The 18,528-nt window shown below is 40.8% G+C and overlaps 1 protein-coding gene across 3 annotated transcripts; it reads right to left on the reverse strand.

The window, feature by feature from the left end:
• Window positions 1-4,042: 4,042 nt before the first annotated feature.
• On the reverse strand, window positions 4,043-14,596 carry lsm6 (LSM6 homolog, U6 small nuclear RNA and mRNA degradation associated). 3 transcript variants are annotated; one of them, XM_080199539.1, is made up of 4 exons: window positions 14,437-14,596; window positions 7,798-7,914; window positions 6,633-6,746; window positions 4,043-4,410 (listed from the first exon to the last, which is right to left on the reverse strand). In XM_080199539.1, exons 2-4 carry the CDS (start codon window positions 7,889-7,891, stop codon window positions 4,376-4,378), a joined length of 243 nt encoding a protein of 80 aa, XP_080055665.1. In that variant the 5' UTR covers window positions 7,892-7,914; window positions 14,437-14,596; the 3' UTR covers window positions 4,043-4,375. The 3 variants fall into 3 exon arrangements, with proteins under 3 accessions (XP_080055665.1, XP_080055674.1, XP_080055657.1); XM_080199548.1 differs by having other exon boundaries at window positions 14,272-14,596; XM_080199531.1 differs by having other exon boundaries at window positions 14,268-14,596.
• Between the last annotated feature and the right edge of the window lie 3,932 nt (window positions 14,597-18,528).

Raw genomic sequence — 18,528 nt, forward strand, 5'->3', positions numbered from 1 at the left:
CATTCAATAAGATCATGGCTGATCTGTCGTGGCTCAGTTCCACTTTCCCGCCCTCTCCCCATAACCCTTAATCCCCTCTCTTATCAAGAACCCATCAACCCGCTTCTTAAAAATATTTAGCGAGGCAGCCTCCACCACTTCAACGGGCAGAGAATTCCAGAGATTCACCACCCTTTGAGTGAAGAAGTTCCTCAACTCCGTTCTAAACCGCCTCCCCTTTATCTTGAGGCTGTGCCCCCTAGACCTACTGTCTTTTTTGAGCGGGAAGAGTCTCTCCACCTCTATCCTATCCATCCCATTCATCATCTTATACGTCTCAATGAGATCTCCCCTCATTCTTCTAAACTCTAACAAGTACAAGCCTAGTTTATTCAGCCTCTCCTCATAGCTCAACCCCCTCAACTCCGGTATCAGCCTAGTAAACCTCCTCTGCACTCCCTCCAAGGCCAAAATATCCTTGCGCAGGTGCGGCGCCCAAAACTGCACACAGTACTCCAGCTGCGGCCTCACCAATGCCCTATACAGCTGCAGCAAGACCTCCCTACTTTTATATTCAATCCCCCTCGCTATGAAGGCCAGCATCCCATTCGCCTTCCTGACCACCTGCTGCACCTGCAAGCTGGGTTTTTGTGACTCATGCACAAGGACCCCGAGGTCCCTCTGCACTGTCGCCTGCTGCAGTTTTTCGCCACGTAAGTAATAGTCCTTCCTACCAAAGTGGACCACCTCACACTTGCCAACATTAAATTCCATTTGCCATTTCCTGGCCCATTCGCCCAGCCTATCTAGATCCTTCTGCAGACTCTCCACACCCTCCGCACAATTTGCCTTTCCCCCAATCTTGGTGTCATCAGCAAATTTCAACACCCTACACTTGGTTCCCTCCTCCAGATCATCTATATAAATGGTAAATAGCTGAGGCCCCAGCACCGAACCCTGGGGCACCCCACTAGTCACCAACCACCAATCCGAATAGCACCCATTGACCCCCACTCTCTGTCTCCTATTTGACAACCAATCCTCTATCCACGCTAACACCCTACCCCCAACTCCATGTCCCCTGACCTTCTGCAATAACCTCTTGTGAGGTACCTTGTCAAACGCCTTCTGAAAATCCAGAAAGACCACATCCACCGGCTCTCCTCTATCCACTGCCCTAGACACATCCTCATAGAACTCCAGTAAATTTATCAGACACTACTTCCCTTTAATGAAACCGTGTTGCGTCTGCCCTATCAAGCAATTCCCTTCAAGATGCCTCGCAATTTCCTCCTTAATGACGGATTCTAACATTTTACCTACCACAGACATTAAACTAACCGGCCTATAATTCCCCACCTTTTGCCTGGCACCCTTCTTAAACAACGGCGTAACATTAGCCGTTTTCCAATCTTCTGGCACTTCCCCGGAATCCAGCGACGTCTGGAAAATAACCACCAAGGCATCCACTATCACCTCCGCCATTTCTTTCAGAACCCTCAGATGCATTCCATCCAGTCCTGGGGACTTGTCCACATAGCAAATAGCTGAGGCCCTGGAATAAATTCCTGCGGGATACCACCAATCATATCAGAATAAGCAGACTTCCAGTTATAAGTCATTGGAGCTTTTTAATTACAATTTCCATTTCACTTTTCACCCAATTGACAGCTACAAAAAAGGACACCAATGAGGTAGTAAGCAAAAGGATTTAGGGGGCAGAAGGGCTGAGGTAGGAGTGATGACAAACAAGGTTAGAGGGGAAGTAGACAACCTTTGTAATGAAAACAGGGGACAAGCTTAGCCTAACATCAGACTGGATGATGAGGATGTGAACACTGCAATTCAGCTTGAAGTAGTGGCCAGGAAACAGTAGTGCCAGTGCAAAATACCAATCAAACTTTTGCTGGCAAAGATTCACAACTGTATTCAAAAAGCCAAATGACAAAGACAATGGAGGGACTGAGAAAGATAGAATTAGGTGCGATTGGTGTACATATTGAAACAGAATCCCAAGTTGCATACAGCATTGCCAATTGATCGTCTGTGCACATGTAAGTGGTCAAGGATGGAGCCTCCGAAGGTGACGGTGCAAAGTGAAAAGGTAGATACAACAGATACTCTGGTTACCAGAGTGGGATCAAACATGGGTAGTCCCACCAAGCTGGACACAGAGTTTTGGATGAAGGTGATATGTTTGACCAGGTCACTGGTTGCAGAGAAGTTAACAAATGATATTACCTCATGGTGGCAGTCATACATATTATCATTCGTAACATTGATTGGGACCACTTAGGTGCTGGGAGATGGGCTGGAAATCTGATGAGGGATTGAAATATGAAGTGAAGTGAGGGAAGATTTGAGCAAGGATCTGGATGGGGACAATTCTTTCAAGCACTTAAGAAAGAGAAGGAAAATTGGGGATGGAGGAAACAGCTGGAAAACAGAAATCAAAGCTAGGAGTTTTGAAGAGGAATGTTGAAAGCTGTTTTGAAACTGAGACATGGGAACTATTTACAATGTTAGCTACCATGGAAACTTGGAAGTGAAGCTGAACTTTATTATTATTTGTTAGTGTTACAAGTAGGCTTACATTAATACTGCAATGAAGTGACTGTGAAAATCCCTTAGTCACCAGTCTGGCACTGTTCGGAGGGAAAATTTAGCATGGCCCAATGCAGCTAAACAGCACATCTTTCGGATTATGGGAGGAAATCTGGGCACCCAGAGGAAACCTATTTAGACACAGGGAGCACATGCAGACTCAACACAGTGACCCAAGCTGGGAATTGAACCTGGGTCCCTGGCGCTGCAAGACAGCAGTGCTAACCACTGTGACACCAAAGCTGGGTTATCAGTGAGAACGGGGCAAAGATAGCTTCAAGTAAGTCCAACGAATGAGATGAATTTGGAGATTTGAGGAAAAATGGGGGAAACGTCCCAAGAGATACTAGACTGATGGATCTGGAGGCTGGTCAGCAATAGGATGAAGGAGATGGGGAAGGCTTAAACTGATAAAAGAAAAACAGTCAAGAATCCTGAATATCTCTACCTCAATGACAAAGAAATCCATGATCAATTAAAATAGGTATACATTACCATTTTGGGGACCTCAGTGCCACATTAGCTTGCAGTTTTTTTTAAAACCAGCACTTCTAAAGAATCCAAACAAAAAAAACAAGCTATTTGGATGTTTTATGTCCCTGAAAATCAGGAAGATGCAGCCAAAATCTCAAGTTATTTATTTTATTCTAATTTGTGGGACATGGGACATTTATTGCTCATCCCTAGTTGCCCTTGAGAAGGTGGTGTGAGCTGCCTTCTTGAAGCACTGGAGTCCATGTTCTGTGGATTGACCCAGAGCTGCATCCATCCCGTCAATACTCCAACACACTCCTTGTACCTTGTAGATAATGGGTAAGCTTTGGGGAGGCAGGAGGTGAGTTACTCACCACAGTATTCCTCGCCACTCACGTGCTCTTATAGCCATAATAATTATACTGGGCAGCACAGTGGGTAGCATTGCTGCCTCACAGTGCCAGGGACCCCTGGTCACTGTTATTTGGATTTCCTCCGGCTTCCTACCACAGTTCAAAGATGTGCAGGTTAGACTGAGTGTCAAGAGGATTAGAGGGGTAAATGTGTGGGGTTATGGGAATAGTGCCTGAGTGGGATTGTGGTTGGTACAAACCCAATGGGCTGAATGTCCTCTTTCTGTATTGTAGGGATCCTGTATCATCAAACGTCTGTTTTCAAGATACTGATGCAGCAGGGGGTTCAGCAATGGAAATACAGTTGAATGTTGAGAGATGACGACCTAGTGATGTTACCGCTAGACTATTAATCTATTCTTTTACAAAATCCTGTGTAATACAACCCCACTATTAACAAATGCCAAGGGGGAAGATTGCTGTTAATTAAAGCAAAATCTTAAATCATGAATAGATACAGCACTTACAATTTTGCTATAAATTGCAAACAGACACCACACCTCACCACCACCCTTTATTGTTATTTGTAATATATTTCCACTGTAATGATATTGAACTTAAACAAAGGGAGATATGAGAAAGTTCTTTATTGGCAATATTTTAGCCTCTCTGTAAAGAGGTATTTAGCTTTAAATGTACAAAGCATCTCAAAACAGGCCAATGCTAGCTTTGATGAAGTTTCATGCTTCGTACATACATCATAGCCATTATCCACTTCTGGAATGAAGCAAAACAACACAAATTCATCTAGAAAATGTAAATCAGCAGTACATATTCATGAAAAACTATACGTACTGTAGAGAATCAAAACTGGAAAGAACTATGAAACGATCATGTCTTTTCCTTAAAAATAAAAATGTTGTCTTTTTAAATAAAAAAACAAAACCCTTGGTGCAAAACATCATCTAAAGTCTTCTCTTCTGTGTGCTTATATACAACACTGAAAGGAAAAAGAAAAAACTGTAAAGATTCTGTAGTTTAAGATAAACATACTAAACAACATTAATATTTATTAATAAATACAAAGAACAATACTATGGTTAACGTAAGGGTTAGACAGAACAAAATAATTTCTTAAACTGAAGCAAATATTCCAGCCATGTCACAGTCATGCACCTTTCTTCTAAACTGTCAATGTAAAGGCAATACTCTTACAAGCCTATTGCATTCATTACACCATTATAAAAATGAAATACTTTGTTGCTGACTAAGCTGATTGGTATGTTGGAGATGAGGAAGAGTAGTGAAGACATGAGTCAAGACTAATTAATTTCGCTCATTTTCCTGAAGGAGGATTTTAAACAAGTATTACTTGGAAAGGGTTACATAAATGAGTTAAACTGCCGGAACAGTATCCCATTTATCAGACTGTCCATCAGGTGGACTGTATGCTTGATAAAGTAAAAGATTGATGTGGATATAATTGGTGGTTATAAATACTTCGAATACTTCGATTTAAACTTGCAAATGGAAAGCACATTTGGATGAAAACTTCTAAACAAATGCACAATAGGGTGGCACAGTTGCACAGTGGCTAGGGACCCAGGTTCAATTCTGGTCTTGGGTGACTATGTGGAGTTTGCACATTCTCCTTGTGTCTGTGTGGGTTTCCTCTGGGTGCTCCATTTTCCTTCCACAATCTAATGATCTGCAGGGTAGTGGATCAGCCATGCTAAATTGCCCCTTAGTATCCAAGGTGTGTAGGTAGATGGATTAAACATGATTAAAGGTATTAAATTAGGGGTTGGGGAGCTGGGCTAGACACACTGCCAGAGAGTCAGTACAGACTTGATGGGCTGAATGGTTTCCTTCTGCACTGAAGGGATTCTATATAAATACTGAAGGGTGTAGCTAGAGGATGCTGAAGCAAAATACACTAGTCTAAAATAGGTGTGCCTCCTACATATATTATACGAAAGTATTGCCTTAACTACATATGTAACCAACAGCAATGAATTTTTAACAAGTATTGTAACTTTGAAATGTAGTTTTAAAGGTGTTTGCAAACTTTGGCCAAAAGCAACTGCCCCACAGCATATTGGTAAAAAACAGAATCAGACAGGCCATATCCAAATGGAACAATGACGTATAGAACTTAATCAGTGAAAGGCTTTGGAAGACCTTGCAGCTGTGAGGTACTAGATACTAGAATGAACAAAACAATTCAACTGCTAATCAAAATGAATTGGAGCATTCCACTCCTTACTCTTGGCCTGACAAGGCACAGCTAGTTGGACAGGATGATTCCCTGACTCCCTTTTCGTTCTCATATTATGCAGGTAGCAGGGGCGAACCTTGAACCTGTCAGACATGTGCAAGCAGATTGCTAAGCAATGAAGGAAAGACTTTTGGGTCCAATTAGCCAATGAATTCCTAATTATGCCAAGAGGTAGAATGCTATTGGTCAAGGTAAATAACTTGTATTAATATTGGATCATCCAATTTGTATGACAGATTGGGCAGGAAATACAAATTTTCAAAAATAGTATATCAGATGTGTTTGTGTGATGTAAGTTTAGGGAGAAGTTGGAATCCATCTGGCATCTCTCTCCCAATTGCATATCAGTCAAATAAAGAATCTTCTACTGCACATTGTCTCTCGCAAGTTTTGTATTAGCTGAATTCAGCTCAATGCAGGACCCCCAGAGTGAAGCCTCCAGAAAATTCCCCTAACAGAGATGTGGTTCTGTGACACAAGCAGACATAAGCCTCTAGGACAGATCTCTGAAAATGTCATCCTCACAGAAAAAGGGAAAGAAAAATAAAAGCTTCCCAAATGACCCAATTGATAGCAAACTTCATAACGTGACTCGGTAAAATAGCCAGGAATTAGATTAGATAAAGTGGTGTGAGTCAGTGAGTCTGCCTATGCACAGCAAAGCTCACAAACACTGCCATGGTCACTCTTATCAAGATCGCAGCAGCAACACATTTAAAAGCAAGCACCTTAATTTCTTCTAGTAAGGAACAGAACAATACAGATACAAAATAAAGAGTCAGAGACATGCACGCAGACCCCGCATTCATGACAGACATTGGAAGACAAGTAGAATGACAGTCACTGGGATAGCACTTTTTCAAAAACCTTGTCCACAATTAGCACCATATAGTGTTAATATAAGAGAGAATTGTCATATTTTATTAGGAAAGAAGTTCATTTACCATTATTGCCTCGAATAAATGCATCTCCATACTTGTTCTTAAGTTGGCCATTTACATATTCTTCTGTTTGTTCCAATGCTATATTCATATACCCATCCAGACAAGCCAAAACACCTGGTAAAATGGGACAACTACAGTTATACATTATTAAACCCCACTACCAGATTGCTCAATATAATCAGTTACAGTACTAAATTAGAGATGATAACAGTTACTGTACATTAGAACTAAAAGTGGATTTTATGGTACAATAAATTCTTGCCACAATCTCTTAACTTTGAGTAATAACATAAGGAGACACCCCTTATATCACACTATTAGAATGAAAAGAATCCTTACTCCCCAAAATTGATGGTTAAAATTGAACTCATCCCCATTTTAAAATGAAGGATTACTCATTTCACCTGACACTTGAGCTGAGGGGTAACGAATTCTTCATTTGTTAACATCCTACCAAAGTGCCAAGTTCCTCATCTCCACTGAGGAAGGTAAGCAGGAAAAGAGGAAAGATAAAAACAAAACACATCAGCCACACCCATCTTGTATCTGGTAGCACAGTGGAGGTGGCATGGTAGCACAGTGGTTAGCACTGCCGCTTCATAGCTCCAGGGACCTGGGTTCAATTCCCAGCTTGGGTCATTGTCTGTGTGGAGTTTGCACTTTCTCCTCGTGTCTATGTGGGTTTCCTCTGGATGCTCCAGTTTCCTCCCACAGTCCAAAGATGTGCGGGTTAGGTTGATTGGCCATGTTTAAAAAAAATTGCCCTTAGTGTCCTGAGATGTGTAGGTTAAGGGGATTAGTGGGTAAACATGTAGGGATATAGGGTTGGGGCCTGGGTAGGATTGTGGTCGGCGCAGACTTGATGGGCCGAATGGCCTCTTTCTGTACTGGAGGGTTTCTATGATCGACCAGGTCGACAAGCCTCCAGTTACTTGATTATACATCAGTAACAGATGTTAAAATGCTTTACCACTGTAGGCAAAGCTATTTATAGCATTTAAATTAGGTACTGGACCACTTAAGATTTCAACTTCAGATTCCAAATTCAAAATGCACCAAAATAAAAAGGACAATATTCTGAGCAACAAGGTAATTAGATTAATCTTATTTATTCTCTTAAAAGATGGGTCCATTATAATTGGTCTTTTTAATCCAACTCTATTACCTCGGTAATCCACACCAGAGTTCAGTTTGACCACCACTGGTCTTCCTATGATTTGTTTCAGAAAATCGCTGGGTGTTTGCTTTCGCAGGCTCATTTTGTCTCCTTCAGCCTATGTACCTACACAAGAGAAGAAGCACTTCCTCAATAATATAACAAGCATAAATAATCTGACCTTCCAAAGAATCCACAAAGGTTTTGCACATTTGCCAAGTTATGTCCATCTGTTACAGAGTGGAGGAAAGAGACAGAATGTGGAAGACAAGTAGAGAGACAGTGACACAAAAAACATGGGTCAGAATTTTACATTTGGGAGTTGGATGAGATTGACTCCACCAAATGTAAAATTGTGTCAAATGACGTCCAGCGTGCTTCCCAAATTCATTGTATACTCGTGCAATATTTCGGTCCACAATCAAGCAGCAATTTAGCCCATTAAGGGGACGACAGAAGGAAATTTTATATGGCCTGTCTGCTTTTACTATTGTCAGATGGATCAACTGGCCAACAGACATTTAGCTTTTAGCTGCACCCTCGATCCAGGACAAGATGAAATGTCAAGGCTGAAATAAAATAAAGGTGTCTGGAGACTGAGGTTTGAGCTTATATGTGCAATGTTTTTGCACTGCAATTTTTTAAATATATAAACAGGTCTGCAGCTCCGAGATAGTCCACAAGGCTGTCCCCCTGACAGAGCACATTAAAAGCACCAGCCCACACCCTCCCTTTTCTCATTCTCTGCCTTCTTGATGTGCTCCCAGCAGTGCTCAGCCTTTCTCAGCACCCATTTCACTTTGCTCATTAATTGGCCAGCCAGTGTGAAATCGCGGTCCACGGCCGATCATAGCCAGAACGATGCTTTCCAGGCACAAAATTAATTTAATTTGTTATTTTTAAGTGTCAAACTTAACCTCAATGGTGCATTTTCACCATAATGGGTTTAGCCTCCACCTGAGTCCCAAGCATATTAACTAGGCCACTTTACTGCAGTACTAAAAGAATGCTGCACTGTCAGAGGTGCCATTGTTTATTTGAGGTGTAATCATCCTATCCATCTTATGTAAAATATCTACTGGTGCTACTGTCCAACATTTACCCTCAACCACTACTAAAATAGATGATCAGTTTATTTATTTCGTTGATGCTCATGGGACCTTGTTATGCACCAACTGATGCAACGTTTACCTACATTACAACATTCCAAAAGGTTGATAGACTTATTTGGTCATGAAATACTTTGGGGACATCCTGAGGATGTGAAATGTGCAAGTTAATTTTTGCTTTCTTTTTGTTATTGTAAGAAAGTTAGGTGATACAAAAACACCTGTAGAAATTGCATGAGAAGCACCTGAATTCAACTAAGAGGTCCTCCATGACACAATCCAAGGATTGTTTTGCATCTGAATTTCCATTTGAACAATGGAGGGAGGCTTCTGGGCAATAACTCCTTCAAAGTAATTATGGCAAGTTTTACCACGGTCTCATTCTTTAATCCATATGCTGCTACAAAATAGTGCAGTGAAGCTTTAGCAATCTGTCTTTCTACCAAAAACTAATTCTGTTATATGAACAACAAACCAATATGCTGATGTGTTATGTAAAAAATGTTATAGTTACAACATCATCACATCCACATTTTACTTTTTCTATTATCATCATTCTGCAGTTATGCCTATAGCAAGTCTTTGCCAGAGTGATAAAGGATCTTGCCTCAGAAGATCAGGACGTAGAATCAGTACTGGATGGAGATCAGGCAATAATAAGAGGTAGAAAATACTAGCATGAATAGTTTACAAGTCCCCCAACAATTGTTATACCACTGGACAGAGTATTAAAGCAAGAAAGAAATAAGAGTAATGTGCAACATAGGTAATACAATAATCAAGGAAGACTTCAATCTTCATACAAACAACAATTCAAATTAACAAGGGCAGACTCGAAGATGAGCTCATAGAATCCATTCAGGACAGTTTCTTATAACAATACATTGCAAAATCAACCAGGGATAATGTTATTTTAATTCTTGTACTGTGTAATGAGACAGGGTGAATTAGTAATTTCATAGTAAAGAATCATATGGGGCAGAGTAATCATAACACGTAAAATTTCAAACTATATTTCATAGTGACATCTTTAAGTCCAAAACAAGAGTCTTAAACTTAATGAGGGCTGAGCTGGCTAAGGCTGATTAGGGAAAAGACTAATAAGAAATTAAGTAGATAAGCAGTGGTAAATGTATAAAGAAATAATCCAAATTCACAATGAAAATACATTGTAGTAAGAAACAAAAACTTCACACAGGAAATGTGATCCATCTATGGTTAAATAAAGTCAAGGATAATATTAGATTAAAAGGGTTTATAATGTTACAAAGAATAGGAATAAGCTTCTACAAGTCCATAAGGAAGAAAGAGAGTAGCTAAAGAAAACACCAGTGCCTTAAAAGCTGAAGCCGGAGAAATTATAAAGAACAAGAAAATGGTAGAAATGTTAAACAAATATTTTGTTTCTAAAATCTTAAGAGTTTTGCTGCACAGAAGTGTGCCCTTTGGCCCATTGTGTCTAAGCTAGCAAATCAAACACTTATCTATTCTAATCCCATTTTCCAGCACTTGGCCCATAGCCTTGTATGCTAGGTCATTTCAAGTGCTCATCTAAATACTTCTTCAGTGTTGTGAGGATTTCTGACTCTATCACCCTACCTGGCAGTGAGTTCCAGATTCCCACCATCCTCTGGGTAAAAAAAGCTTTTCCTCAAACCTCCTGCCGCTTAACTTAAATCTACAACTCTGCTAAGGAGGAAAGCTCCTTCCTATCCACTCTATTTGTGCCTCTCAATTTTATACACCTCAAATCAGGTTCCCCCCTCAGGCGCTCTGCTCCAGGGAAAACAAACCAAGCCTAAGCTGTCTCTCCCGATAGCTGAAATGCCCCAGCCCAGCAACATCCTGGCAAATCTCCTTTGCACCCTCTCTAGTGCAATCACTTCCTTCCTTTCTATGATGTGATGACCAGAAGTGCACACAGTCCAGCTGTTTCCCCAACCAGTGTTTCATACAGCTCCATCATAACCTCCTTGCTCTTATATTCAATGCCTCAGTTAATGAAGGCAAGTATCCCATATGCTTTCTTAACCACTTTATCTACTTGTCCTGCTGCCTTCAGAGATCTATGGACAAGGACACCAAGATCCATCTGATCGTTGTACTTCTTCAGGTCTGATTATTCATTACACATTCCTTTGACTTGTTAGTCCTCCCAAAATGGGCAGCAGGGTGGCATAGTGGTTAGTACTGCGCCAAGGACCTGGGTTCAATTCCAGCCTTGGGTCACTGGCTGTGTGGAATTTGCATTCTCCCCATGTCTGCATGGGTTTCATCCAGGTGCTCTGGTTTCCTCCCACGATCCAAAGATGTGTAGGTTAGGTTGCTTGGCGATGCTAAATTGCCGCTTAGTGTCCCTAGATGTGTTGATTTGGGGAATTAACAGGGCAAATACCTGGTGTTACAGGGATAGGGTCTGCATGAGATTGTCGTCAATGCAGGTTCAATGGCCAAATGGCCTCCTTCTGCACTGTAGGAATTCTATGCTTCAGGGTTAAATTCCACTTGCCACTGTTCTGCTCATTTAATCAGTCCGTCTATATCATCCTATAAAAAAAAGGCTTTCTTCCAGTCTATTTACCATATCACCAATTTGTGTCATCTGCGAACTTACTTATCACACTTCCTACATGCATGTCCAGATCATTAACGTACATTATAAACAACAAGGGACCCAGCACCGATCCCTGCGGAACACCACTACACACAGGCTTCCAATCACAAAAATAAATTTGACCATCACCCTCTGCCTCCTACCACGAAGCCAATTTTGGATCCAATTTGCCAAATTGCCCTGATCCCATTGGCTCTTACCTTTTTTAACAGCCTAACACGTGGGACCTTATCAAAAGCCTTACTGAAGTCCACGTAGACTACATCAACTGCACTACCCTCATATAAACACCTAGTCAACTCCTTAAAAAACTTAAATTTGTTTCTGACTTCAAAAATATACCAAAAATAATGGGGAACTAAAGACATATGAGATAAGGAACTTAAATCAAGTATTAGTGGTGAAAAAGTACTGCAGAAATTAAAAACAAAATCCTAGGGCTAAATGGCCTATACCTAGAGTTCTAAGACAGGTGGGTGCAGAGATAGTGGATGCATTAGCTGTGATTCCATAATTCTCTTGATTCTCAAACAGTCCCAGCAGATTGGAAGGTAGAAACTGTGCTGTTCGGGAGAGAAAGTCTGAAAACTACTGACCAGTTAGCTTGGCATTAGTCATTAGAAAAATTCTGGAATCCATTATTAAAGATGTTAACAAAACTGTCTGAAAAGCAACATGATTAGGTAGAGTTTACATACCTTTATGAAGGAAAATGTTTGTGAAAAATATTAATTTTTTTGTCTGTGCAACCAGTAGCATAGGTAAACAGAAGTCAATTGATGTAGTATATATGGATTTCCAAAAGGCATTCAACAAGTTGCCACATAAAAAGTTAGTACACAAGATAAGGGCTCATGGAGGTAGGGGTAGTACATTAACATGATTAGTTTTCTAACAGAAGCAGGAGACAAACAAGTGGAGAATTTTCAAATTTGTAGCCTGTAACTAGAATTAAAGAATCAAATGCTGGCCTCAGCTATTTAGTTTATATTAATGACCTAGATGAAACAGCTGAAAGTAACGTGTCCAACTGTGCTAATGATACAAACCTAGATGGGATCGTACAAGGATTTAGAAGAGACTGCAAAGAGATAGGGACAGGTGAATTGAGTAGTGGCAATAAGGAGCATTATGTGAAGAAATGGGAGTTATTTACTTTGACAAAATAGAAAATCAGAGATTTTTTAAAAATATGGTGAGGAGCTTTCAAATGTTGATGGTCAGGGAGATTTGGATGCACTCATACAAGAAGCATGCAGGTACGGCAAGCAATTAGGAAGGAAAATTGCATGTTGGTCTTTATTGCAAGGAGGTACAAGAATAGAAGTCTTGACACAATCATCTTTGGTGAGACCTCACTAAGAATACTGTGCACAGTTCAGGTCTCCTTTTTTAAGGGTGTCTTGGAGACAGTGCAGCAAAATTCACTTGATTGATCCCTGGAATGAAGGCTAGAGAGATTGCAGAGAATGGGCCTACACACTCGAGTTTAGAAGCATAAGTAATTTCCTTAAAGCATAGAATATTCTGAGACTTTGACAGGGTAGACATTGAGAAGATGGTTTTCCCTAACCTGAGAGTCTAGAACTAAAAGGTATGATCTCAGGGTAAGGGCTCAATCTTTTAAGACCTAGTTGAGGAAGAATTGTTTCATTTATAGGATTGAGAATCTTTGGAATTCTCTATTCAGTGGACTGTGAATGTATTGAGTATATTCAAGATGAAGATAGAAGCTTCAATTTTAGAGGAATGAGGAGGATCAGGTAGGTAAGTGGAGTGGAGGTCAAAGATCAACCACGTTTTTTTAAATTCATTCAAGAGATGTAGGCTTTGCTGAATAGGCCAATTACCATCGAGGTGGTGGTGGTGAACTTCCTTCTTGAACTGCTGCAGTCCATGTGGTGTTAGAGAAGGTGTTCCAGGATTTTGAACCAGCAAAAGTGAAGGAATTGTGATATATTTTCAAGTCAGAATGATGAGTAACTTGTAGGGGAATTCCCAGGTGGTGGTGTTCCTAGGTACCTGCTGTCCTCATCCTTCTAGATGGTAGAAGTTGTGGATTTGGAAGGGGCTAAGAAGCCTTGGTATAAGGGATTATGGCCTCACACTGTTCTTAAATCCAAGAGAAAAATAATAAAGTTGAAAAGCTTATTCCCCAGGACAACAGAAGACTATTCGAACATACAGTATTCCTACAGCTAAAGGCTGCAGAAGAGTTCTGGACTCAATACTGTAACAGATTATTGATGCACTGGTGAAAGTGCAAAATGATTCACAAGAAGGTCACCAAAAATGAGAAGATACACTTATCAGGAAAGTCTGAATAGGCTTCTCTACAATAGAGAAAGCTGAAGGGTAACCTAATAGAAGTATTTAAAATTAATGAAAGGACTTAATAGGGTAGATATAGAGAAAATATTACCACTGTGGAGAAAACCAAAACCAGGAGCTATGAAAATAGTTAAAATAAGATAGTCAGTAATAAATCCAATAAAGGATTTCAGGCAAATCCTCTTTATTTAAAGAGTGGTTAGAATGTGGAACATCACTTGTCACAGCAAACAGTTGAGGCAAATAACTTAGGCGCAGTTAAAGGGCAGCTGAATAACACGAGAGGAAAAAAGAATACAAGACACATCAGGAGATGAAGAGGATTGGAAGGAGAATCATTTGGCGCGTTCACACCGATAGAGGCTAGCTGGGTAAATGGACTGTTTCTGTGCTGCACGCCCAGTGTACAAAATACTCAACAGTACCTGCCTCGATTGATTCTTTGTAGAAAAGGTGAACGTGTGCTGAAAGTCAGAGTTCACCAGGCCGCAGTAACAACTCGGATATTAACTTTCCACAGACACTACAGAAAGATCCCAGCTAGTCTGAGCAGGCCTCAGTTACCGGCCGCTCACTTTCCCCTCTCACACTTACTGCTCGATTGGAACGCGGCCCGGACGATTCCAAACCCTCTCCTTCCAAATGGATTGACTTAACCCGGACCTTTCCGGCCGGACTCTAACTCAACACGGACCTTTCCAGCAGGGCCCTCTCCCTCCACCCGGACCTTTCCGGCCGGGCTCTCTTTGCCTCCGTCCCGCCCAATGCCGCTTTAAGAACCGCCTCCCAGCAGTACGGGAGCTCTACTGGGCCAAAGAGAAAAATCGATTGCAGTGCCTCAGGTTTTGACAGATGTTTGTTTCTTGCGATGTTGCTAAATTGTTAACAAATGCAACTTAGGAAAATTATAATAACTTTTTGCTGAGCATGTTTCAACTATGGTAGGGTCTTGGAGAGTGTTATCGAACAGACAGACCCAGGGCTGCAGATGCCTAGTTCCTTGAAAGTGGTGGTGAAGAAGGTGATTGGCACATTTGCTTTCATCTATCAGCACATTGAGTACAGCATGGGGACGTTATGTTACAACCGTACAAGACATTGGTACAACCACATTTGGAGTACTGCATACAATTCTGGTCATCCTGCTGTGGGAAGGATCTATTAAACTGGAAAGGGTGCAAACAATATTTATAAGGATGTTACCGGAAATGGAAGATTTCAAATATTAAAAGGGGCTGAGTAGGTTGGAACTTTTTTCCCCTGGAGTGGAGGGTAATGACCTTATAGAGGTTTATAAAATCATGAGAGGCATAGATAAGGTAAATATTGTCTTTCCCCAGGGTAGGGGAAACTAAAGGACATAGGTTTACAGTAAGAAGAGAAAGATTTAAAAGGGACTTGAGGGGCAGTTCTTTCACACAGAGGGTAGTGCATAAATGAATTGCGCTGCCGGAGAAGATGGCGGAGGCGGGTACAGTTACAACATTTAAAATACATTTGGACAGGTATGAGGATGGGAAAGGTTTAGAGGGATATGGGCCAAATGCAAATAAATGGGATTAGTTCAGTTTAAGAAATCTGTTTCCATTCTGTATATGTCTTATGACTCTATAACACAAATAAAACGATTATGCTGAGGGGCACAACATCCAATTTTTATCCCCCACTGGCCTCCAGTGACAGAATAAAATCCATAAAACATTGAAGACCCTAAATTTAAAATATAGACATGATTTGATTTATTATTGTCACGTGATAGCATACAGTGAAAAGTATTGTTTATTGCACACTGTACAGACAAAACATACTGTTCATAGAGAAGAAACCAAGAGAGTGTAGAATGCAGTGTTACAGTCGTAGCTGGAGTGTAGAGAAAGATCAAATTAATGCAAGATAAGTCCATTCAAGAGTCTGACAGCAGCAGGGAAGAAGCTGTTCTTGAGTCAGTTGGTACGTGATCTCAGACTTTTTCCTGACTGAAGAAGGTGGAAGAGAGAGCGTCCGGAGTGCGTGGGGTCCTTAATTATACTGGCTGTTTTGCCGAGGCAGCAGAAAGTGTAAACAGAGTCAATAGATGGGAGGCTAGTTTGGATGGATTGGGATACATTCATGACCTTTTGTCATTCCTTGCAGTCTTGGGCAAAGCAGCAGACATATGAAGCTGAGATACAATCAGAAAGAATGCTTTCTATTTTGCATCTGTAAATGTTGGTGAGAGGCATGGCTGAGATGCCAAATTCCCTTAGCCTTCTGAGAAAGTAGAGATGTTGTTGGGTTTTCTTAACTATGGTGTCAGCATGGGGGGACCAGGACAGGTTGATGATGATCTGGACACCTAAAAACCTGAAGCCCTCGACCCTTTCAACTTCATCCTCGTTGATGTAGACAGGGGCATGTTCTCCTTTACGCTCCCTTTATTGAGGGCGTGACATTGAGAGAGAGATTATTATTGCTGCACCAGTTCACCAGATTCTCTATCTCGTTCCTGAACTCTGTCTCGTCATTGTTTGAGATCCGACCCACTACAATGATGTCGTCACCAAATTTGAAAATCAAACTGGAATGTTGGAAACGGATCTCTGTACATTCAACTTTTATCTCTGATCTGTAAGGTTATGCATAATTTGGTGGTAAAACAGCAATTATAATGCTGGCGTCATTTTTAGTCTGAGTGCAACCCCCACTCCCCACCAGCACTTTGTGCCGACAGCAAAGCTCCCCGTCTGAAACTGACTGCAACTTCAGGACTCACTGAAGTTTAGAAGAATGAATGAGAGGTGATCTTATAGATATGCGTAAGAAGGGGCTTGACAGGGTAGTGATAAGTTAAGGCATGAATCCCAGTTAAAATTTAAAAATACATGGTTACATCTTAACTTTAAAGAGATAGATGATTATTCCTCAATTAACCTGTTTTTGCTTCTGAACCTCAGCTTAACAGAAATGGATAACATTTATTCTACATTGATCTCCAATACCGGAATGATGCATAATCTGTATCAATGTAGTTAAAATTAAAATTTACATTTATATTTGGATTGTTTCTTTCCATTACTGAGCCATCTAAGTCACTAATTTAGCTGAGCATCAAATACCATAGTGTCCCAATAGGTGCAATCTGTCAAATTGAAAACATCCTGGTCATTCCCATTGCCCATTAACTAGTTCTCAATGCACGTTAATATCTTACCCCAATTCCTAGAGTCCTAACTTTGTCTCACAGGCATTTGTGGAGCAACTTGCTAAGTACTTTTTGAAAGTCCAAATAGAATGCATCCTCTGATTCCCCATGATACTAATTATATCCTCAAAAAACTGTAACCCCGAATTTTACAATATTCTGCTGAAGTCAATGGAGTTTTGGTTGGCTTGCTGCATTTTCTAGTCCCACCCCCACTGTGACGGAATTGTAAGATTCCGTCACAGTCTAGCAGATTTTTCAAACACTATTTCTCTTTCATAAATCCATGTTGACCCTCCTTAATAATATTATAACTTGCAAAGCACTTCTCAACTAATAGAGTAGAGCATTTTGCGTACAACTGAAGTTGGGCATTGGCCTATATTTCATAGTCTTCTTTCTCCCTCCTCTCTTAACTAGTGGACTTCTGTTTCTTACCTTCTAATTCTTAGGAACTGTTGCAGAATCTAAGGTCTTCTGAAAGATCAAAGCCAGTGCATCCACTGCCTCTGTAGCTACTTCATTTAAAACCCTAGATTGCAGGTCATCAGGGCCAGAGAACGTATCACCACTGAGCGCATTAATTTCTCCAGTACTATTTATTTGCTTACATTGATTTTAATTACCAACCCTAAAAGGTGCAGGAAGATTAATTTACAGCAAATTTCTACATCCAGCAATTTCCTGACATAAATTTAAAACAGAAACCAGCAGTGTTGGAAACAGATCTATGTACTTCCAGCTTTTATCTCTTATGTGTAAACATATGCATAACTTGGTAGTAAAACAGAGAGGGGATGCCCTTCCAGAGGATGAACTAGAGAAGAAGGAGGAATCCTCCTCAGAAGATGAAGATGAGGAGGTGCAGGAAGTCCAGAGGAGGGGAGACGTGCGTGTAGGAATTTCTCCATCATGCACTTTAGTTTTCAGTCAAATCTCTGCCTGATCTTCCAATGCCTCGCTTTGCATCTCTACCATTTTCATAGTAACTTCACTGCAGTGTGAATATAAGCTTACTTATGACTAATAAATAAACTTTACCAGTGAGTTGGCAGTTGCTTCCTTTGGAAGCAACTGACTGGGACTGAGCAGGTAGCTGGTCTCCAGCAGCCCTCTGAATGCCAGGGACCTGAGTTGTCCCTGTCTTTGCTGTAAATTAATCTTCCTGCACCTTTTAGGGTTGGTAATTAAAATCAATGTAAGCAAATAAATAGTACTGGAGAAATTAATGCGCTCAGTGGTGATACAATAACAAATTGTTGCAATGAATGACCCTCAACCTCTGCAACCAATCACCTGAAGCAACTCAGCTGTGGGTCATGCCACTTCAGCAGCAGTACTCACTAAATGTGCAATCATCACATCGTGAGAAAGAATCTGCAATGAGAGTTGAGTCCTGAGGGAGGAGCCCAGCCAGTTTATAAAGGAAAAGCAATGAGAAGAGAGGGAGGAGCTGTCAAATAAACATCAGAGGATTCTTGGAATTCTGAAGGAGTGATGTGAAT

Source organism: Carcharhinus amblyrhynchos, chromosome 1 (assembly GCF_965287045.1).
Source record: "Carcharhinus amblyrhynchos chromosome 1, sCarAmb.v2.hapA, whole genome shotgun sequence".
In the NCBI taxonomy this organism is placed as follows: Eukaryota; Metazoa; Chordata; class Chondrichthyes; order Carcharhiniformes; family Carcharhinidae; genus Carcharhinus; species Carcharhinus amblyrhynchos.

Bases quoted from the DNA above. Each gene is read 5' to 3' on its own strand.
- lsm6 (XM_080199539.1), bottom strand. From the start codon at position 7,891: ATGAGCCTGCGAAAGCAAACACCCAGCGATTTTCTGAAACAAATCATA. The intron at 6,747-7,797 runs GTAATAGAGTTG...CCATTTTACCAG, and splicing joins CTCTGGTGTGGATTACCGAG to GTGTTTTGGCTTGTCTGGAT. The intron at 4,411-6,632 runs GTAAATGAACTT...TTTTCCTTTCAG, and splicing joins ATTTATTCGAGGCAATAATG to TGTTGTATATAAGCACACAG.